Below are 23,410 nucleotides of genomic sequence, written 5' to 3'. Positions count from 1 at the left end.
TCCTCCACCAGGCTGGTCAAGTTCCACTTGTGGATCTGTGTCCAGTCTCTGGCTATCTGGATTCCCCAGGTAGCGGAATCTGTTCTGGGCTGTTTTGACCGGGAGCCCCTCCAGCTCGCTCCCTCCCCCGTTTGGGTTCACTGGGAATGCCTCGCTTTTGCCCAGGTTAAGTTTGTAGCCCGAGAATGTTCCAAACTCTTTCAGCATTTGCAGTATTGCCTTCAGTCCCTCCTGTGGCTTCGAGACATAGAGGCACAGGTCATCTGCATAGAGTGAGACTCTGTGCTCTCTGTCTCCTCTCCGGATTCCCTTCCAGCTTTTTGAGTCCCGCAGGGCTATCGCCAGGGGTTCGATGGCTAGCGCGAACAAGAGTGGGGACAGGGGGCAGCCCTGTCTTGTTCCTCTCTGCAGCTGGAAGTATTCAGAGCTGGTGATGTTCGTTCAGACATTCGCTTTGGGAGCGTTGTACAAGAGCCTCACCCAGGCGGTGAACCCCGCTCCTCGCCCAAACTGTTCCAGTACCTCGAGGAGGTATTTCCATTCGACTCTGTCGAAGGCCTTTTCTGCGTCCAGGGAGACGATCACCTCTGGTCTTCTCTCCCCGGGGGGGGGGGGGGATCATTATTACGTTCAGCAGCTGCCTGATGTTCGCTGTGAGCTGCGACCCTTGACAAAGCCGGTTTGGTCCTCTGCGACCACCTCTGGTACGCAGCCCCCCAGCCTTTTGACCAGGACCTTTGCGAATATTCACGTTCAGCAGTGAAATGGGTCTGTGTGATTCACATTCCGTCAGGTCTTTATCTTTTTCAGTGAAATTGTGGTCTGCGCTAGTGGAGGGGGGCAGGGTGCCCCTTGCCAGTGAGTCCACGAACATGTCCTTTAAGTGTGGGGCCAGGACGGGTGCAAATGTTTTGTAGAAGTCCGCCGGGAACCCGTCGGGTCCCGGTGCCTTCCCCGCCTGCATGGAACTGATGCTCTCCATGATTTCTCCAAGGTCTATTGGTGCTTCCAGCTCCCCCCTTCTGTCTTCCCCCACAACTGGTAGTTCCAGTCCGTCGAGGAACTGTTTCATCCCCACGCCCCCGTTGGGGGGCTCGGAGGCGTACAGTCTCCGGTAGAAGGTCTCAAATGCCCGATTGACCTCCTTTGGTTCTGTTACCAGTCTGCCTCTGCTATCCTTTACCTGCGCTGTTTCCCTCGTGGCTGCCTGCTCTCTCAGCTGGTGAGCCAATAGGCGGTCAGCCTTGTCTCCGTGTTCGCAGAAGGTCCCTCTTGTATGACGGAGTTGGTACATTGCTTTCCTAGTGGATAGCAGGTTAAAGTCCATTTGCAGCTTTTTTCTCTCCACCAGCAGCCCTACGGTCGGGGCCTCGGAATATTTTCTGTCGCCTTCCAGGATGGAGTCCACCAGTTGTTGCCTGGCCACCCTCTCTTCCCTATCTCTGGTTGCTTTGTAGGCTATGATCTCTCCTCTAATCATGGCCTTCAGTGCCTCCCAGAACGTGGAGGGTGAGACCTCCCCGTTTTGGTGAAATTTCAACTATACGTGGAAGCATCCGACCTCAATGGCGCGTCTGATGCTGGGAAGATAGCTCTTCTACTCACCGCTGCGGGTGTCCATGCGATAGAGATCTTCAGCTCATTTCACTTTTCCGAAGGGCAGGACAAAACAAAGTACCAAACCATCCTGGACAAATTCGACAGCCACTGCGAGATGGACACCAACGAAATCTTCGAGCGCTACATCTTCAAGCAGAGATGCAAGGTAAAGGCAAATATTTCAGCTCCTATCTAACTAACCTTCGACTGCTAGCGCAATCCTGCAATCTTTGATATCACTGACTCCATGATCAGAGACCAAATCGTTTTTGGAGTCGACTCTGATCCTCTGCGAGAGTAATTGTTGAAAATCAAGCACATGACCCTGCCAGTCGCGATTGAACCGTGTACTGTGCATGGGCACTCTAAAAATTGCTATTCACAGTACAAAACGGCAGAAAGTGAAAAACAAGCCTCCCACGAGGTGGAGAGTGTTCAGGCCATCTCCCGGATGCAGCGCCTCCACATTGACGAAAGCGGCCATTTTGTGTGCTCTTCCCGGTGCGCGGCGCATGCGCAATGCGATCGGGAACACGGAGTTGCCGAAAACAGCACTGCGCAGGTGCAGACGTTCGAGAACCGCACCGCGCATGCGCAACGACGCACTGAGTGTCATGGCGTTGACGCATGACGTGTGCGAACTGCGGCACCGCCCATTTTTGAAAAAACTGCCCGGCAAGAGGCAAACGCTGTTTAAACTGTGGGAAACCAAACCACGATGTCGCCCTGTGCAGATCTGCACCACCAGTCAGGAGCCAGCGCTCCCAATTCCGACAGCGGCAATTCCGACAGCGGCAATTCCGACAGCGGCAATTCCGACAGCGGCGTATCAGAAGTGTGCAACACTGAATACATGACTCTGATCCAGGCAGTTCGATGGATCCAGATGACGAATACCTGGACAACACTTACCGAGTGGGCATTATTACAAAGTACGAGTAGGCCACACCGGACACATTGCGAGTCCAATCAATCCTGGCCGTGGATTCCGAGGACGAATGGTGAGCATTATCTATATCCGATAACCCTATCCAATCCTCTGATCATCTTGTATGCCTCAATTAAGTCACCTCTTAACCTTCTTCTCTCTAACGAAAACAGCCTCAAGTCCCTCAGCCTTCCCTCATAAGATCTTCCCTCCATACCAGGTAACATTCTGGTAAATCTCCTCTGCACCCTTTCCAATGCTTCCGCATCCTTCCTATAATGCGGTGACCAGAATTGTACGCAATACTCCAAATGCGGCCGCACCAGAGTTTTGTACAGCTACAGGACAGGGTGTCCCTGCTAGGTGCACACGCCTGCAAGCAACTGAACCTCATTCAAAGGGTCTACACTGACGGGGTCCCATTCGGATCTTCAGTCCAGCATCGACGACATCCTAACCCAGAACCCAGATGTATTTAGAGGGATGGGCACGCTGCCGTACGAGTACAAGATTCTACTGCGGCCTGATGCCAAGCCAGCGGTCCACACACCACGACGTGTCCCTGCCTCACTGAGAGAGCGCCTGAAGGCAGAGCTCACGGGTCTACAACAAAAAGGCATAATCTCCAAGGTCACTGAACCAACCGACTGGGTCAGCTCGATGTTGTGCGTAAAGAAGCCTTCGGGGGACCTACGCATCTGCATTGACCCCAAGGATCTAAACCAAAACATTATGCGGGAACATTACCCCATCCCGAAGAGGGAAGAAATCACGAGTGAGATGGCACACGCGCGCTTCTTCACAAAATTGGACGCATCCCAAGGATTTTGGCAAATCCAACTTGAAGAATCCAGCAGAAGGCTCTGCACCTTCAACACGCCTTTTGGCAGATTCTGCTACAACCGAATGCCATTTAGCACCATCTCGGCATCAGAGATTTTCCATCGCATCATGGAACAGATGATGGAGCGAATAGAAGGGGTTCGTGTCTACGTTGACGATATCATAATCTGGTCCACAATCCCAGAGGAACATGTGTCGCGACTCAAGAAAGTATTCCGACGCATACATGAACATGGCCTCAAGCTAAACAGGTCCAAGTGCTGTTTTGGGACATCCACGCTGAGGTTCCTGGGCGATCAGATTTAGCAACATGGTGTGCGCCCGGACACAGACAAAATTAAAGCCATCGAGGCAATGAAAGTCCCCGAGGACAAGAAGTCAGTACTGCGCTTCCTGGGAATGGTCAATTTCCTTGGCAAGTTCATCCTGAATTTGGCCACACACACCACGGCCCTACGCAACCTGGTGAAAAAATCAACCGCCTTTGAGTGGAAGGCGGAGCACCGAACAGAGTGGCTGGAGCTGAAAGCCAAGCTCTCCACTGCACCCGTCCTTGCATTCTTTGACCAGACCGAGAGACCAAGATATCCACAGATGCGAGTCAGGATGGCATTGGGGCAGTGTTGCTTCAAAGAAACGACACGTCATCCTGGGTACCAGTAGCATACGCGTCACGGGCAATGACACCCACTGAGACTAGATATGCGCAGATTGAGAAGGAGCGTTTAGGTCTTCTCACCGGCATCCTCAAATTTCATGGTTATGTCTACGGCTTGCCAACATTTACTGTTGATCATAGGCGTCTGATCCACATCACCCAAAAGGACCTGACGACATTCGTTTGGAGAGAATTCTGCTCAAACTCCGGAGGTATGATTTCAATTTGGTGTACACATCTGCAAGGAGCTCATCATTGCCGATGCATTGTCCCGCTCCGTCAACTCACCCAGTGAACCACTGGAGATCGTCCAGCACATTGAATTGCAGGGACAACTGTGTGCAAGCACTCTCCCGGCAACAGCTGAGAAGATCGTTCTCATCCGAGAAGAGACGGCCAAATACCCCCTGTTGCAGCGAGTCATCCACAACCTCAGCAATGGCTGGCAGAAAGGGCAATGTCCTCAATTCTACAACGTCAAGGACGACCTGACGTTGATCGGTGGCATCCTGCCCAAGCTGGACAGGATAGTCATCCCGCTACGTCTCCAGAGCATGGTACTGCGGCAGATTCATGAGGGACACCTGGGCGTAGAAAAGTGCAGACGCAGGGCCCGGCAAGCTGTCTACTGGCCCGGCATCAACCAGGACATCACGGACATGGTCCTGAACTGCGAAACCTGTCAGAGATTCCAACCAGCGCAGAGCAAGGAGACGCTCCAACCACATGACCTAGAGACCACTCCGTGGTCCAAGGTTGGCATTGACCTATTCCACGCGAATGGTCGCGACTATATCTTAATCATCGATTACTTTTTGAGCTATCCTGAGGTGCTGAAGCTGCCATGAGGTCATGAGCGACAATGGCCCGTGCTTCCACAGTCGGGAATGGACCACGTTTGCCAAGAGTTACAATTTCAGGCATGTCACCTCCAGTCCGCACTATCCACAGTCCAATGGCAAAGTCAAAAAAGGGTGCCCATCGTTAAGCAGCTCGTCCGCAAGGCCTCGGACTCCGCTTCCGACATACACCTTGCACTACTTGCGTACCGGGCGACTCCCTTGTCCACTGGCATGTCGCCAGCTCAACTGGTGATGAACAGGGACCTGCGGACAACGCTTCCAGCCAGACACCTGCCCAACCTTGATCACCTCTCGGTGCTGCAGAAGATGCAGCAGCTTCGCAACAGCCAGAAGCAGGGCTATGACACACATGCCACCGATCTGGACCGGCAGACACGGTCAGGATCAAGATACCAGATGATGGGTGGTCTGCTCCGGCTGTCGTTGTTCGACAGGCCGCGCCCAGATCCTATGTCATACGTATGGCTGATGTCCCCATTATGCGAAGGAATCGAAGGGCATTGCGAAAAGTTGCTTGGCCACAACCACTTTCCCCTCCATTTCCACATGTCGAATTGCCACCTCCAGACACCTCAAACTACGAGGCCACCAGTCGTGCCTCCCACTCGCCTGTCAAGACACCGTCATCCCCGATCCCCGAAGGGCAGTGCCCTTCGATTCCGGCATTCGATGAGGATCAGACGCAAGCCTCAGAGACTGGGCTTATGAGCATTTGTTTTGTTTGTTCTGTTCTGTATTTCTCAGTCAATCACATTAGACAGACACATTCACATGTATATACGTCTACAAAAAAAAAAGAAAAGAAAAAGGGGCAGATGTCATGCTGTGCAAACATGCAACCAATGAACACTCAGAATAGGACACAACCAAGGGGCAGTCAGGACACTCAGAGGTGGCATCACCACAAGGGGGCATGACATAAACACTATAAAAGGGATGAGGCACTCACACCCGGCCTCTTTCCACAGACAGACATCTAGAGAGTTAGACAGGGTTGATCAGCAGCATCACACCCCAGCACGTGGCTTAGAGCAAGCTGCTACAGTTAGACTGAGTTACTACAGTTAGATTAGCAGAGATTCAAATTCATTTGAGAACTGTGTTAATAGTTCAATAAACACGTTGAACTCATTTCAGAGTCTGGAGCATCCTTTAGTTAAGACTGCATCAAGTAGCAGCCTGTGTTATCCGAAGCAGCACAACACAACAGGCCCGCAATGTTTTCTGACAGAAGGCCTTGTCGGCCAGGAGGTCCGTGTCCAGCCTCCACGTGGGGCACTGGGCACGGCCTGTCTCCGACCTCACATCCATATAGTGTGGAGCGTGGTCAGAGATAACGATCGGGGAGTACTCCGTTCCCGTGATCCCTGGAGGCACCGATTTCCCCACTGCAAAGAAGTCGATACGGGTGTATACCTTGTGTACTTGTGAGAAGTGTGAAAATTCCTTCTCTCCCGGGTGCAGGAACCTCCATGGGTCCACCGCCCCCATCTGCTCCATAAATGCTCCCAGTTCCCTAGCCATGCCAGGCTTTTTCCCTGCTCTGGGGTTTGATCGGTCGCTCAGTGGGTCCTGTACACAGTTGAAGTTGCCCCCCATGATCAGTCGGTGTGTGTCAAGGTCGGGGATTTCTGCCATGGTCTTCTTTATGTATTCTGTGTTGTCCCAGTTGGGAGCATACTGAGGCACGATCAATTTGGCTGGAGACAAAGTTGAAATCAAACTGAGGCTTTATTAGTATCTGAAGTGTGGCCTCCTACAGCAGCTGACGAAATGGCTGCGAGCTGAAGGCCACGCATATTTAGAACCCGGCTCCTGGGCGGAGTTAGCATGCAGGGGCCCAGGTGAACCTGTAGTGCAGGTTCTAGCGTACAACCCTTAATATCGGAACACAGTGGTTTACCACATTCACCCCCTGTTAAAATCCGGCGGGGGTGGTGGATAACTATATACAATTCGCAATCTTTAATATTTACAGAACAGTGCAAAAAAATGTCTTTCTCCTTCCGGTGGGCCGGTCAGAGGTTCAGCCGGTCCGGCGCCTTGATCGTCCTCTGGGATCGACGAAGTGGAGCCGGCGATGTTGGCGCTGTCGTGGTCGAAGTTGACTCCGGGAGCGTGCTGAAATCCTCTTCATCAACGGGGGTGGCAGGGGGAGGACGGACGGTCCTAGGGGTGCTGATGGGGGTGGCGGGGGAGGGGAGGGTGACGCCGGGGGTGACGGGGGTGGTGTGGGGGCGGAACCTGCTGGTGCCAGGTCCCTGAGGGAGACGGTATCCTGGCGGCCGTCGGGGAACGCCACGTAGGCGTACTGTGGGTTTGCGTGGAGCAGGTGCACCCTTTCCACCAACGGGTCCGCCTTGTGGAGCCACACATGTAGAACATAGAACATAGAACATTACAGCGCAGTACAGGCCCTTCGGCCCTCGATGTTGCGCCGACCTGTGAAACCACTCTAAAGCCCATCTACACTATTCCCTTATCGTCCATATGTCTATCCAATGACCATTTGAATGCCCTTAGTGTTGGTGAGTCCACTACTGTTACAGGCAGGGCATTCCACACCCTTACTACTCTCTGAGTAAAGAACCGACCTCTGACATCTGTCTTATATCTATCTCCCCTCATGCTAGACATCACCATCCGAGGAAATAGGCTCTCACTGTCCACCCTATCCAATCCTCTGATCATCTTGTATGCCTCAATTAAGTCACCTCTTAACCTTCTTCTCTCTAACGAAAACAGCCTCAAGTCCCTCAGCCTTTCCTCATAAGATCTTCCCTCCATACCAGGCAACATTCTGGTAAATCTCCTCTGCACCCTTTCCAATGCTTCCACATCCTTCCTATAATGTGGCGACCAGAATTGCACGCAATACTCCAAATGCGGCCGCACCAGAGTTTTGTACAGCTGCAACATGACCTCATGGCTCTGAAACTCAATCCCTCTACCAATAAAAGCTAACACACCGTACGCCTTCTTAACAACCCTCTCAACCTGGGTGGCAACTTTCAGGGATTTATGTACATGGACACCGAGATCTCTCTGCTCATCCACACTGCCAAGAATCTTACCATTAGCCCAGTACTCTGTCTTCCTGTTATTCCTTCCAAAATGAAAAGAATGCCACGGGCCTGCCTGCCTGGTTGAGGGTGGCGGCAAGGGCGACGTCCGATGCGTCGCTTTCTACTTGGAAAGGAAGTGTTTCATCTACAGCGTGCATTGTGGCCTTGGCAATATCAGCTCTGATCCGGTCGAAGACCTGTTGGGCCTCTGCCGTCAGGGGGAAATGAGTGGACTGTATGAGTGGGCGGGCCTTGTCCGCATAGTTTGGGACCCACTGAGCGTAATACGAGAGGAACCCCAGGCAGCGTTTGAGGGCCTTGGGACAGTGGGGGAGGGGAAGCTCCATGAGGGGGCGCATGCGGTCGGGACCGTTCTGGACCACGTAGCCGAAGATGGCTAAGCGGTTTGTACGGAACACACACTTCTCCTTGTTATACGTGAGGTTGAGGAGAGTGGCGGTGCGGAGAAATTTAGCGAGGTTGGCGTCGTGGTCCTGCTGATCATGGCCGCAGATGGTCACATTGTCTCGGTACGGAAACGTGGCCCGCAAGCCGTACCGGTCGACCATTCGGTCCATTTCCCTTTGGAAGACCGAAACCCCATTGGTGACGCCGAAGGGGACCCTAAGGAAGTGATATAGCCGGCCGTCTTCCTCGAAGGCGGTGTATGGCCGGTCCGATTTAAGTATGGGGAGCTGGTGGTAAGCGGATTTCAGGTCCACCGTTGAGAAGACCCGGTACTGTGCAATCTGGTTAACCATGTCAGATATGCGTGGGAGGGGGTACGCGTCGAGCTGCGTGTACCTGTTGATGGTCTGGCTGTAGTCCACGACCTTTCGGTGTTTCTCCCCAGACTTAACCACTGCCACTTGAGCTCTCCAGGGGCTGTTGCTGGCCTCGATGACTCCCTCCTGAAGCAACCGCTGGACCTCGGACCTGATGAAGGCCTTATCCTGGGTGCTGTACCGTCTGCTCCTGGTGGCGACGGGTTTGCAATCTGGAGTTAGATTGGCAAAGAGGGAAAGAGGATCGACCTTTCGGGTCGCGAGGCCGCACACAGTGAGGGGTGGTAAGGGTCCGCTGAATTTAAGGGTCAGGCTCTGGAGGTTGCACTGTAAATCCAGGCCAAGGTTAAGTGCAGCACAAAGGTTAGGGAGGACGTAGAGGCGAAAACCGTAGAACTCTACGTCTTGGAGTGTGAGCGTGACAGTGCAGTACCCCCGGATCGCTACGCGATGGGATCCGGAGGCCAGGGAGATACTTTGTTTGGGAGGGTGTACCTTAAGGGAGCAGTGCCTTACCGTATTCGGGTGTACAAAGCTCTCGGTGCTCCTGGAGTCCAGTAGGCAGGAGGTCACGTGGCCGTTGACATTCACGCTGGTGGATGCGTTGGTCAGAGTGTGTGGTCTGGACTGGTCGATTACCATGGATGCGAGTCGTGGTTGATCGTCGGGTAGTGAGGCGGCCGCTGCGTCGGGGTCCTGAAACGCTGTTGGTCTCCGTATGCTGCGGGGTGGACAAGATGGCAGCGTACGGAGGTCACAAAATGGCGGCGCCCATGGAACGCATGTTGCGGGGGTGGAGCAAGATGGCGGCGCCCATGAAATGCACGTGTTGTGCGGGGGAGAAGATGGCAGCGCCCATTGCTCGCACAAGGTCTGGGAAGGTGGGGAGGATAACGGCGCCCATTGTCCGTGACTGGGGGGGGTGGGGGCGACCGCTGCTGCTGAGCGGGCCTGGTGCGGGGGAGAAGATGGCAGCACCCATTGCTCGCACATGGCCTGGGGAGGAGAGGAGGATAGCGGCGCCCATTGTCCGTGGCCGGGTGAGGATGGGGGGTACTGCTGCCGCTGAGCGAGCCTGGCACACCGCTGCGTATTGGCCCTTCATCCCGCAGGTCTTACAAAGGGCAGCGTGGGCCAGGCAGTGTTGGCAGGGGTGTCTTTGTTGGCCACAAAAATAGCATCGGGGCCCCCCGGCGATCACTGGCTGGCGCGTAGCGCAGGCGTACTGGGTGGGTAGCGCCCCCGCTGGGGTGGCTGCCTGTGGGGCCCATGAAGCATAGGTGGAGTGGGCCGCGCGGTTGGGGGCGTAGGACTGTACATTGCGCGCAGGGCGACCGTCATGGAAAGCGCTCGTGTTTTAGTCTCTGCGAGGTCGCGCGTGGCCCCTTCTAGGAGCCGCTGCCTGATAACATCGGACCCAATCCCAGTTACAAAAGCGTCCCTCACAAGGAGATCTGAGTGGTCCTTAGCTGTAACGTCCTGGCAGTCACAGTCCCGAACTAGTGGGATCAGGGCCCTCCAGAAGTCCTCGATTGACTTACCAGGTAGTTGAATACGTGTTGCGAGCGCGTGTCTGGCGAAGAGCGTGTTCGTCTTCTGTTCATAACTCTCTTTGAGTCGAGTCATAGCGCCAGCGTAATTGGGCGCATCCTGGATCAGCGGGAAGACTTTGGAGCTGAGTCTGGAGTACAAGATTTGAATCTTCTGAGCCTCTGGAACAGGGGTCGGTGCCGCGTTGATATACGCTTCAAAACAAGCTAGCCAGTGCTGAAAGTCCTTTCTGGCGTCACTTGAGTGTGGATCCAGCTGCAGTCGATCTGGTTTAATCCGGAGGTCCACCTTCTGAATCAGATACTAATAAATTGAGGCACGATCAATTTGGCTGGAGACGAAGTTGAATTCAAACTGAGGCTTTATTAGTATCTGAAGTGTGGCCTCCCACAGCAGCTGACGAAATGGCTGCGAGCTGGAGGCCACGCATATTTATAACCCGGCTCCTGGGCGGAGCTAGCATGCAGGGGCCCAGGTGAACCTGTAGTGCAGGTTCTACCGTACAACCCTTAATATAAGAACACAGTGGTTTACCACACATACACAATTACCGGTACGACCGGTGCCCCTTCCAGGACACCGCTGACCATGACGTACCGTCCCCCTGGGTCCGTAACTGTCTTGTAAACCTCGTCTTCTTGCTAATTAATATTGCTACTCCCCTAGCCCTTGTCCCATAGCATGAGTGGTATGTCTGTCCCACCAGCCCTTCCTTACCAGCCGTCGGTCCTTCTCCCTCAGGTGCGTCTCTTGTAGGTAGATTATGTCTGCTTTTAGGCTTCTCAGGTGGGTGAAGACTCTGGATCTTTTGACCGGGCCGTTGAGTCCCCTTACGTTCCAGGTAACAATCCTGGTGGGGGTTTTTTGACCCCCCGGTCCTGCGGGGTCACCCATAATTACCTGGTGGATGCGCCCCTGCCCTCCGGGGTTTCCCTTCGTTAGGGGGTCGTACAAAATGGCTGCGGTCGCCGCTCTCGCCATGAGATCGGGCCCCAGGGCTCCGGGGTTTCCTTTTGTCCAGGGGGCACCCACCATGGCTGCCAGCTGTGTGTACGCCACGTGGCTGTGCCCCTGCACTCCAGGGTCTCCCTCCGCCCTGCAGCCCTCCTGAGCGGCTGTTTGTGGCACCGTCTTGGTTCCTCGCCCTGCTCCATGCCTGCCGAGGCCTGTGTTCGTGCTGCTTATCTACCTCACCCTTCTCTTTGCTTCTCTTCTGTTCTGTGCTCTCCCCCTGACTCCTCTCCCACCCCCTTAGTCCCTGTTCCTCGGTCCCCCCCCTGTGTTCTTCCCCCCCTTCTGCCCTGTCCCCCCCCCTCTCTTTGTGCCAGGCGCTCCCTCTCCCCTGAGAAGCGCACCGCGGCCCTCCTTTCTCCCTGCCCTCCCGTGTTGCCCTCCTCGCTAGCACGGTGCCCCCCTCCCAGTACTTGCCTTGCTCTGGTCCTGTTTTACCTCCCTTTTGCTCGCCCTTGTCTCGCCCTCCTGTCCGCCTTTCTCACCCTCATTCTCCTTGCTTCGCTCCCCCCCATTGCATTGAGAGGTGGAACGAGCCCGGGAACGAGTCAGCACAGTCCCGCACAGTGCACCAAACACGCGTGTACAGTCCGTGATCGTATTGTCTCTGTTTGCGGTCTGCCCGCTGCTCTTTGTTCCGATTCTTCCTTTCTTTTCCATCCCCGTCGCTTTCATGATGGCCATTGTGGCTGTCACTCTCCCAGTTTGTTCGCTCCAATAAACTCCTCCGCTGCCGCTGGGGTGTTAAAAAACAGCTCCTTCCCCTCAAATGTTACCCAGAGTTTGGCCTGGAATAACATCCCAAACTGTGCTGATTTGGCCCTGTTGAATTCAGCCCCTCTTTTGGCCAGGTCCGCCCCAATGTCCTGGTACACATTATGGTCTTCCCTTCCCACGTGCTCGCTTTCCTCTGCCGGGCCCACTTCAGGATTTTTCCCCTGTCTCGGAACGTGTGCAGGTTCATGATAATCGCTCTGGGCTGCTCCCTGGCTTTGGGCCTGGGTCGGAGAGACCTGTGCGCCCTGTCGATTTCTGGGGAGTTTGGAAATTTCTCCCTTCCCACTAGCTTGCCCAGCATTTGGGTGACGTAGCCTATTGGGTCTCTGCCCTCCATTCCCTCTGGTAGACCCACTGTTTTAACATTCTGCCGTCTGGACCTATTTTCCTGGTCCTCCACTTTCCCTCTTAGGCTCCCCTGGGTCGTAACCAGCCTTTTCACCTCGGTTTCCTGAGTTACCATCCTGTCTCTCTGGTCCGAGGCGGCCCTCTCCAACTCCTGAATCGTTTTCTCCTGCGCCTCCACCTTCCTTTCCAGGCTGTCGATGGTTCGCTGCATTTTGTCCGTTGTCTCCGCCAGCATCTCCTTCATCGTTGTGTGGAGCTCCGTCCTGAGTGCCTCCCTCATGGCGTTTATCTCCGTTTTTATCTCCTCCTTTATGGCGTTTATTTCTGCTTTCAGCAGGCTTCTCCATTCCTCCCACTGTGCGTGGGGGGTGGGGGGGGTTGGGGGGGGGGGGGGGTGGTCGTCGTGTTCTGTTCCTGCTCTGCAGCTCGGCTCACCAGCTTTTCCCCTTCCTGGTTCGCCTGAACCTCCGCCTCGCCCCCGTGGGGTCGTCTGCCTGCAGGGCCGCAGCTCCTGCATTTGTCCTTCGCTGCTGCTCCTTCTTGCATCTCGCCATCCCCCGGATTTATTATTATTTGCAGGCATTTTCCTGTTATGTGCCTTTCTCTTTTTCTTTTCCCTGGGTTTTGGTGCGAAAAATAAATTATCCCCCCCCCCCCCCAAAGAATAAACCCCCAAGGGTTTTTTCTCCTTTTAGAAACAATTTTTTTTTATAAAAAGGAATTTATAAGTTTTCAAAATTTTCAGGAGAGGAAAAAAAAAGTTGAATTTAAAAATTATTATTTTGTTTTTGTCTTATCCTCTCTGTGCTCCGACTTTCAGACAGTTTCTTGTTGCGATCCCCATTCCTCCTCCACGTGCAGCACACCCCGGGGCTAGTCTCTCCTCCGTGGAACGGAGCTTTGGCGCCTGGGCAGGGCGAGGGAGGCACGGCCGAGTTCGCGGGGCTTTAATTTTTTTTTTTTTTAAACCCACCGGGAAACCCCCCCAAAGAAAGCCGCTCATTTTGTGGACCTGTGGGAGCCTCTTTGCTGCGGCCGCTCCGTTCGCGAACGCCACCGTCAGCCCTCTGAGTGGTCAGCAGGCCCTTCCAAGGGACGGGAGCCACAGGTCAACTCACTGGGTAGTCTGACTGCCACAAAATGCAGCCGGGGGTCTTGTAAGAATGGCCAAGGCAGGTTCCTCCCCAAATAGCATCAGGGTTCCCCCACCCCTACAAGTCCCTGTACGCACACCCCCTCCACAAACAAGGGGTGCAGCCCCCTCTCTCACGATGTGGAGATGCCGGCGTTGGACTGGGGTGAGCACAGTAAGAAGTCTTACAACACAGGGTTAAAGTCCAACCGGTTTGTTTCAAATCACTAGCTTTCGGAGCACTGCTCCTTCCTCAGGTGAATGAAGAGGTAGGCTCCAGAATACATAGACAAAGTCAAAGATGCAAGACGACACTTTGAATGCGAGCATTTGCAGGTAATTAAGTCTTTACAGATCCAGAGAAAGATCCGCCCCCCCCCACACCGAAAATCATGGGGCTGTACAGCACCACAAGCATCGGGACTCACATCCCTCCCTCTATCCCCCCACCCAACCCCTCCCCCCGCAAGCACTGGAAGCCCATCGCCCGCCCACAACTAAACAATCATCGGAGCCCCAAGCATCACAAGATCAGGGGGCACCCCTCCTCCCCACAAGCATTTGTGTAACCCCCCCCAAAAACAATCATCAGGACGACCTCCGTCCCCTCGACCAGTGGGTCACTATTCCTGTGTACCCAGCGAAAAGCACGCCAGAAATTGTCGGGGCTCCTACCCTCCTTGCCCGCTTTGAGTAGTCAGCCAATGCATCAGGGTGCCTCGACCCCACGGGCATCAGAGTGCCCTTCCCCACAAGCATTGGGACAACTCCCCCCACTCCCCATTCAGAGACACTCTCTCCACCACTGACAGATTGGCAGCAGTGAGTGCCACCTACAAGATGCACTGCAGGTGTTTGATGGCCACTCTGGGCCAAGAGGTCTCTTGCTGGGTTGTAAAAGCTCTCTGAGTCTATACCTCACCAAGGCTCCTTAGGCAGCATTAACCAAACCCACGTCTGCTCCCATTCCAGCCGTCAAGAGCAACACCACCACCTGGAAGTTCCCCTCCAAGTAACTCACCATCCTGACTTGGAAATATAGTCACCGATCCTTCACTGTCACTGGGTCATAATCCTGGAACTCCCTCCCTAACAGCACTGTGGGTGTACCTACACCAGATGGACTGACAAAGGTTTCAGAACTCAGCTCACAACCCCCTTGACAAGGGATATTAGGGATCAGCAACAAATTCTGCCCTTGTCAGCGACGCCCACATTCTACAAACTAATTAAAAAGAAAAGAATGGAATGTTTACCTGGTCTTGGTACATATTCTGGCTTTACTATCTCAAGTAATCCTGCATGAATTGAATAATAATTGGAATGGTTATTGTAACAACTGATGATTTTGTTCACCTATTTATTGTAACAGCAGATAACTTTATTCACCGATTACAAGTTACAAGATGTTGGTCAGCCTGACTGGCCACAGCATCTCGAGAACCCGGTTATCTCCTTCCCCAATGAACTGAACAAGTTCTGTGCCCGCTTTGAGCAGTCACCAATGCATCAGTGCCACCCGCCAACAGCCTTGGACACACACATCCCCACTTTTACAGCCTCAGAGGTAAGAGCTGCCTTCTTGAAAGTGAATCTGCGGAAAGCGACGGGCCCCGACGGAGTCCCTGGGCGAGCACTCGGAGCCTGCGCAAACCAACTGGCGAGTGTATTCGCAGATATCTTCAACAGCTCACTCCTCCGCTCCGAGGTCCCTACCTGCTTCAAGAAGACCACCATAATACCAGTACCAAAGAAGAACAAGGTAGCCTGCCTCAACGACTACCGACCGGTGGCCCTGGCGTCCTCTACGGTACTCCCGATACACACATGACTGTGTGGCAAGATTTAACTCCAACTCAATCTATAAGTTTGGGGATCATAGAAACATAGAATTTACAGTGCAGAAGGAGGCCATTCGGCCCATCGAGTCTGCACCGGCTCTTGGAAAGAGCACCCTACCCAAGCCCACACCATGACTCTATCCCCGTAACCCAGTAACCCCACACAACCTTTTTTGGACACTAAGGGCAATTTAGCGGCTAATCCACCTAACCTGCACATCTTTGGACTGTGGAAGGAAACCGGAGCTCCCGGAGGAAACCCACGCAGACATGCAGGGAATGTACAGACTCCGCACAGACAGTGACCCAAACCAGGAATCGAACCTGGGACCCTGGAGCCGTGAAGCAGATGTGTTAACCACTGTGCTACCGTGCTGCCCATATGACTGGCAGATGAAATGACTGTGGTGGGTCACATCTCAAACAACGACAAATCACTTGGTCGCATGGTGTATCGAAAACAACCTCTCTCTGAATGTCGGAAAGTCCAAGGAACTGATCATCGACTTCAGGAAGCGCAGCACGACACACACTCCCGTCTGCATCAATGGCTCCGAAGTGGAGATGGTCGATGGCTTGAAGTTCCTGGGGTCACCATCACCAACAGTCTGTCCTGGTCCACTTGACGAATGTGATATAAAATAGTTACTTTAGAGATATTAGTTAATGTAATATAGAAATAAGCCACTTTGATTCTGGCAAGTAGAGACAAAGGATTTTGGACCGCATGGAAAAAAGCAGGAAGAGGTGTGTCTATGAGAGTGCTGCTGCATTGATAGGGGCCGGAGAAAGGGATTGGAAGTGAGCCAATCAGAATAGATCAAACAAGTCAGGAGGGACATAGGATGACCTATGAGTGTCGAGTATGTGAAACTTGATGCCATTTGAATGTATCAGTACTGATCTCTTTGTCTGGGACATTCGCTTAGTTCCCGGGGCTGCAGAGAGCAACATGTTATCTGTATCACTGTGGACTAGGTAGCTTGCAAGCTGAATAAAATAACTATTGTTATACTTGCAAATCCATCTCGACTTTTATTGAGGCCAGATTGACGGATAAAGAAATTTGGGATTCAACACACTCACGTTGATGCAACAGTCAAGAAAGCCCAACAACGTCTCTACTTCCTGCGGAAGCGAAAGAAATTCGGCATGTCTGCATCGGCTCTCACAAACTTATACAGATGTTCCATAGAGAACATCCTATCCGGCTGCATCACAGCCTGGTATGGCAACTGCTCGGTCCAAGATCGCAAGAAACTACAGAGTGTGGTGAACTCAGCCCAACGCATCACACAAGCTTGCCACCCCCACACTGATTCTGTATACACCTCCCGCTGCCTCAGGAAGGCAGACAGCATTGTCAGTGATCAGGGGGCAGAGGTTTAAGGCCCGTGGGGAAATGTTAAGAGGAGATGTGCGAGGCAGAGTTTTTACACAGATGGTGATGAGTGCCTGGAACGCGTTGCCAGGGGAGGTTGTGGAAACAGATCCATTAACGGCGTTCAAAAGGCATCCCGACAAATACATGGATGGGTATAGAGGGTTACAGCACTAGGAAGTGCTGAGGATTTTGGCTAAGGTTGGTATCATGACCAGTACAATCTTGGAGGGTCAAAGAGCCTGTTCCTGTGCTGTGTTGTTCTTTGTTCGAAGACTGCGATGCCCACATTGAGCAAATTAATTAAGAAGAAAAGAACAGAATGTTTACCTGGTCTTGATATATGTGCTGGCTTTTCTACCTCAATTAATCCTGCAGGAATTAAAGAATAATTGGGATATTTATTGTAACAGCAGATAACTTTATTCACCTATTACAAGTTACAAGATGTTGGTCTGCCTGACTGGTCCCAGCATCTCGAGAACCCGGTTATCTTGTTGGCCGAATGAGCTACTTCTGTGATGTCCTCTTCTTCCCAGTACAATCCTGCACTGACCAGCACTCCCATTGGCCCGGCTGAACTGCCAGCCCTCTGAGTGGTCAGCAGTCTGTTTTTAGGGACGGGAACCACAGATCAACTCACTGGGTGTCTGACTGCCACAAAATGCAGCCGCGGGCCTTGTAAAAATGGCCAATGGGGAAACTCATTTTAGCAGCTCCACTATCTACCTGCAGTGTCCTTTGTACCTGTAGGTGGCAGCTTGCTCGGTATTTACAGGGTAAACATCTGTGACATAACATTAGATACAAAACCCATCAATGTTACAGTGTTGTGCTCAAGTCTCTGGAGTGAGACTTGAACCTTGTGCCACAGAGAAGAGGATGTCACTCACCAAGGGGTGACGGCAGCAGAGAGATATATTCACAAGTATTGAGGAAAATTCTTTGCAAATCCTTACAAGCTTGAGCACCCAATAGTGAAGAACGATTGTCATCCACTGTCTCGAATCTGATTTGCTTGTGAATGTTCCGATTGATGGCACTCAAATAGCACGATCCATGTGAAATAATTGGATTGCCATTATAATCTTTCAAAGACCACTCTGGAGAAATTATGTCATGGTGACTTTTAATCCTAGATAAATCTTTGGAATTAAGAAGATTCGCTGAAGCACCTGTGTCTAATTTGAATGAGATTGGCACATTATTAATACGGTCAGTAGTCATCCATTCATTGCTGACGACGTGACTTCTTGGTCTTTTGTTGCTTGAGGATCCTTTGTATTTTCATGTGGAGCTTTTTGTGTTGCTTGGAGATCCTTTTTGCTTGCTTGCAGAGTAGTCTGCGTAGATCCCTCAACCACTCCAACGAAGAAAGTATTTTCTAACGAGAAAATATTATCATCATGTGTGAAATCTTGTTGAGTGTTGATTTGTCCATCCTTGTCAACAGCTCTCACATTGTGGTTCATTGTAGGAGGATAACTTGCAGATGATTGACACTGAGAGGCATAATGGTTGAGCTTCGAACATCTCAGACAGGGTTTTCCAAAAGCAGAGCATTGTTCCTTTAAGTGGGCGTGGCCACACCTATGACACGTCATCACATTGTCGTCGTGACGGATATTTGACATTCGCGCATGCGCAGACCTCTTTTTCGACGTCTCCCATTTCGGTACGTAACGCGCATGTCCCGAGCTTGAGAATGCGTGCGCTGGGTAGCTGCTGCTCCCATCAGTCTTCTGTGCTGCCTGCGACACCATTCTTATTTTTTCTGCCTCGTGGTAGACTTTTGCGCCTTTTTTCTTGGGATGAAATTCTAAATACTGACTTTTGGCCTGTTCACTGGAGATGCATTTCTCTATCGCTATTTTCAACGTTAAATTCTTTTGACGAATTAAAGCTTCTCGCACAGTATCATCAGTAATTCAATAAACAATTTGATCTCTTACAAGAGAATCATGAAGATCAGCATAGTCACGTGTTTGAGCCGAGAGTTTGAGATCTGTAATGAAGTCATTCACCGGTTCACCAACTTTTTGAACACGCTTATGAAACCTGAATTTTTCTAAAATCTCATTAGTTTGCAGCTTGCAATGGTCATCGAATTTCACGATAATTTGTTCAAACTTCGACTTTTCTTCAGTAGCAGCAAAATTAAACAAATTATATATTTCAATTGCTTGCTGTCCTGCAGCGTTTAAATCACTAGCATCTAAATAGAGTTGAAATTGATGTTTAAAGAACTTCCAGGTTAAATTCAGATTACCAGCAGTCTTGGAGCTTGTACTTGGTCAATCGATACTCTGTTTACATCGAGATTTCCGAAGTTACGATGACTTCTCTAATTGAATAGTTGATTCCGATTTTTCTTCTTTTTTGTTCTTTTTTGGGTAAGGATTATATCTTATTTGTTGACAACTTTTCCAATTTTCCTGAACTCATGAAGTTGAATGATCTTACATCCAATACTCAAAGCATGCAGAGAAATATTTGCCAGGCATGGTATTCTTCATAGCATCATGTCTGACAATGGCCCATGTTTTTCAAGTTATGAGTGGAAAGAATTTTCAACAATTTACAATTTTGAACATATCACTTCAAGTCCTGATTTCCCTCAGTCCTATGGGAAGGTTGAGAAAGGTGTCCACATAATTAAATAGTTATGAGCAAATCAAAAGATTCACAATCTGATTTCTATTTTGCACTACTTAATTGCAGAGCACCACCTTTATTGTGAGGATTATCTCCAGCTCAGATGAACAGGAACATCAGAACAACTCTACCTCAGCTACATATTCCTGATCCTGCACAACATCTTACTGTGAAGAAACCTCAGCAACAGAGACTGAAACAAAAACAGTATTTTGAACTACATGCAAAAGATTTGTCAATTCTAACAGAAAATGATACTGTTCGATTCAGACTTCCTGAAGGAGGCTGGTCTGACATTGCTCATATCATCAGGCAATTCTCTCCAAGATCTTATCTGATCAAAACTTCAGATGGTAACATTTATAGAAGAAATCGTCGTGATCTACTTCTAGTCAAAGATCAAACACAGATTTTTCTTCATCTTGACTGACATCACACAATTTCAAAGCAAGTTGAACATCAACTAAATTCTAATCTGACAAGCAACAAGAACATTAAAACTTCTTCATCACCTTTGACATTAAGAAGATCGACAAGGAGAAGAAGACCAAATCGACTGAATTTGTGAACTTTTACATAATTCTAGTAATTGCTGTACTGTGTAACCACTGCATTTCACATGTAAGATTTTCTTTTAATATTTGCAAGAAAATGTTAAAAAAAAGGGGATGTAGTCATCTCTGTATATCAATATACATGATCAATATATGTAATGCTACTACAGGCAATTGAACACTAGAGGTCTCACAATCAGGACCTATATTAATAGCTTTCCCGCTCTTTCTGTTGAGAGTGTGTGTCAGCAGTGCAGAGAGAACAGACATCATAAAGCTAAAGAGAGAAGAAGTTATTAGTTATCAAAGAATTGTACTGTATAATTTAATTAGTTATCTCTACAATTGTTTCTTCATTTTACGAATTGCGTATTAAGTAAAAAAAACTCACAATATTTATTTAAATTACTCAATAAATTAGTTTATCTTTACAAGAAGGCTACTGCTCATTTCAACAACTCGGCTGGTTCAAAAGAGTAATATATATATCACGTAAGGTAATATAACAAAGGGGAAGTTGGATGACAGAAAAGGTGGAATCTTCCCCCAGTGTACACAGCGCAGGCTGAGGCGTGTAGCTCACCAGGCGCTCAGCCGAGTTTTCTCTCCAGATGTTAGTGCCCACTTTGCACAAGAAATCTGGGAGGCTGTTTTTTGCTGTCAGTCTGGTGGGGCAGGGGCTGACAGAGATCTGGACACCATCTTTAAATGGTGCCCTGATCTCCACTAAAAGAAACTCCATACCTCACAAAGGTGGTATCACGCCCGGTACGGGCTTAGAGGGCTGAAGGGCCTGATCCTGTGCTGTATTGTTCTTTGTTCTTTGTCAGCGACGCCCACATTGAAGAAATTAATTAAAAAGAAAAGAACTGGATGTTTACCTGGTCTTCGTACATGTGCTGCCTTTTCAATCTCAAATAATCCTGCAGGAATTGAAGAATAATTAGAATATTTATTGTAACAACAGATGATTTTGTTACAAGTTACAAGATGTTGGTCTGCCTGACTGGTCCCAGCATCTCGAGAAACCGGTTATCTTGGTGGCCGAATGAGCTACTTCTGTGATGTCCTCTTCTTCCCAGTACAATCCTGCACTGACCACCACTCCCATTGGCCCGGCTGAACTGCCAGTCCTCTGAGTGGTCAGCTGTCCCTTTTAAGGGACGGGAGCCACAGGTCAACTCACTGGGTGTCTGACTGCCACAAAATGCAGCCGGGGGTCTTGTAAAAACGGCCAAGGCAGGGTCGTCACCACAGCTCTCAGCCCATTGTTTGGGTTGTAACTTTCTGTCTGAAATTACATTGAGATTCCTCTGTGAAAGCCTCTGCCAATGAGAAAACTCATTTTAGCAGCTCCACCACCTACCTGCAGTGTTCTCTGTACCTGTAGGTGGCAGCATGCTCGGTATTTACAGGGTAAACATCTGTGACATAACGTCAGATGCAAAACCCATCAATGTTACAGTGTTGTGCTCAAGTGTCTGGAGTGAGGCTTGAACCTTGTGACACAGAGAAGAGGATGTCACTCACCAAGTCACAACTGATGGGTCTGATAGCAACAACAGATCAACAAATTACCTGGGAAGTTGCAATTGATGGTTCGTGAACTGAGAGGGTAAAATTATCAGGAAAAGTTTAAGTTGGGAATCTTGCCCAAGCAAAGAGAAAGCTTGGGAATGGCCTATTCCTGATCTTTACGATAATGAAAGGCTTTGATGCAGAAGACATGGAAAAAAATGTTTTTACTTCTGGGGAAGTTAAAAATCAGAGACCGGCGAAATTCTCCCGAAACGGCGTGATGTCCGCCGACTGGCGCCCAAAACGGCGCCAATCAGACGGGCATTGCGCCGCCTCAAAGGTGCGGAATGCTCCGCATCTTTGGGGATCGAGCCCCAACATTGAGGGGCTAGGCCGACGCCGGAGGAATTTCCGCCCCGCCAGCTGGCGGAAACGGCCTTTGTTGCCCCGCCAGCTGGCTCGGAAATGACATCCCCGGGCGGCGCATGCGCGGGAGCGTCAGCGGCCGCTCACAGTTTCCCACGCATGCGCAGTGGAGGGAGTCACTTACGCCTCCGCCATGGTGGAGACCGTGGCGGAGGCGGAAGGGAAAGAGTGCCCCAAAAGGCACAGGCCCGCCCGCGGTTCGGTGGGCCCCAATCGCGGGCCAGGCCACCGTGGGGGCACCCCCCGGGGCCAGATCGCCCCGCGCCCCCCCCCCCAGGACCCCGGAGCCCGCCCACGCCGCCTTGACCCGCCGTTCAAAAGGTGGTTTAATCCACGCCGGCGGGACAGGCAATTTATCAGCGGGACTTCGGCCCATCCGGGCCGGAGTATCCAACGGGGGGGTCCGCCAACCGGCGCGGCCCGATTCCCGCCCCCGCCGAATATCCGGTACCGGAGACTTCGGCAACCGGCGGGGGCGGGATTCACGGCAGCCCCCGGCGATTCTCCAACCCAGCGGGGTGTCGGGGAATGACGCCCCACGTGTTAAAATTGAACATTAATAAATCCTGTCAGGAACTCAGGAAAAGCGTTTTTACCCAAAGTGTGGTAAGAATGTGGAACTCGCTGCCACAGGAGACAAATTTCACAGGTGTATTTCAGGGGCAGCTGGATAACAGAAAAGGTGGAATCTTCCCCCCCGTGTACACAGCGCAGGCTGAGGCGTGTAGCTCACCAGCCGCTAAGCCCAGATTCCTCTCCAGATGCTAGTGCACACTTTGCACAAGAAATCTGGGAGGCTGTTTTTTGTGGTCAGTCTGGTGGGGCAGGGGCTGACAGAGATCTGGACACCATCTTTAAATGGTGCCCTGATCTCCACTAAAAGAAACTCCATACCTCACAAGGGTGGTATCACGCCCGGTACGGGCTTGGAGGGCTGAAGGGCCTGATCCTGTGCTGTATTGTTCTTTGTTCTTTGTCAGCGACGCCCACATTGAGGAAATTAATTAAAAAGAAAAGAACTGGATGTTTACCTGGTCTTCGTACATGTGCTGCCTTTTGAATCTCATGTATTCCTGCAGGAATTGAAGAATAATTAGAATATTTATTGTAACAACAGATGATTTTGTTACAAGTTACAAGATGTTTGTCTGCCTGACTGGTCCCAGCATCTCAAGAACCCGGTTATATTGTTGACCGAATGAGCTACTTCTGTGATGTCCTCTTCTTCCCAGTACAATCCTGCACTGACCACCACTCCCATTGGCCCGGCTGAACTTCCAGCCCTCTGAGTGGTCAGCAGTCCCTTTTAAGGGATGGGAGCCACAGGTCAACTCACTGGGTGTCTGACTGCCACAAAATGCAGCCGGAGGTCTTGTATAAACGGCCAAGGCAGGGTCGTCACCACAGCTCTCAGCCCATTGTTTGGGTTGTAACTTTCTGTCTGAAATTACATTGAGATTCCTCTGTGAAAGCCT

General features: G+C 51.1%; 1 protein-coding gene across 9 annotated transcripts in view; it reads right to left on the bottom strand.

Annotated features, from left to right (window-relative positions):
- The window catches only part of LOC140421308 (uncharacterized), an 834,768-nt gene that overhangs the window by 340,890 nt on the left and 470,468 nt on the right, over window positions 1-23,410 (bottom strand). For all 9 annotated transcript variants that reach the window (XM_072505936.1, XM_072505941.1, XM_072505940.1 and 6 more), the window contains exons 30-32: window positions 20,873-20,914; window positions 17,113-17,154; window positions 14,817-14,858 (exon numbers count right to left, since the gene is read on the bottom strand). In XM_072505936.1, the coding sequence (XP_072362037.1) occupies window positions 14,817-14,858; window positions 17,113-17,154; window positions 20,873-20,914 (126 nt within the window). The remainder of the gene's footprint in view (window positions 1-14,816; window positions 14,859-17,112; window positions 17,155-20,872; window positions 20,915-23,410) is intronic.

The sequence above is a fragment of the Scyliorhinus torazame genome, chromosome 5 (genome assembly GCF_047496885.1).
Source record: "Scyliorhinus torazame isolate Kashiwa2021f chromosome 5, sScyTor2.1, whole genome shotgun sequence".
In the NCBI taxonomy this organism is placed as follows: Eukaryota; Metazoa; Chordata; class Chondrichthyes; order Carcharhiniformes; family Scyliorhinidae; genus Scyliorhinus; species Scyliorhinus torazame.
The sequence above is the reverse complement of the archived record's forward strand: the minus strand, read 5'-3'. Positions and strand labels throughout refer to the sequence as shown.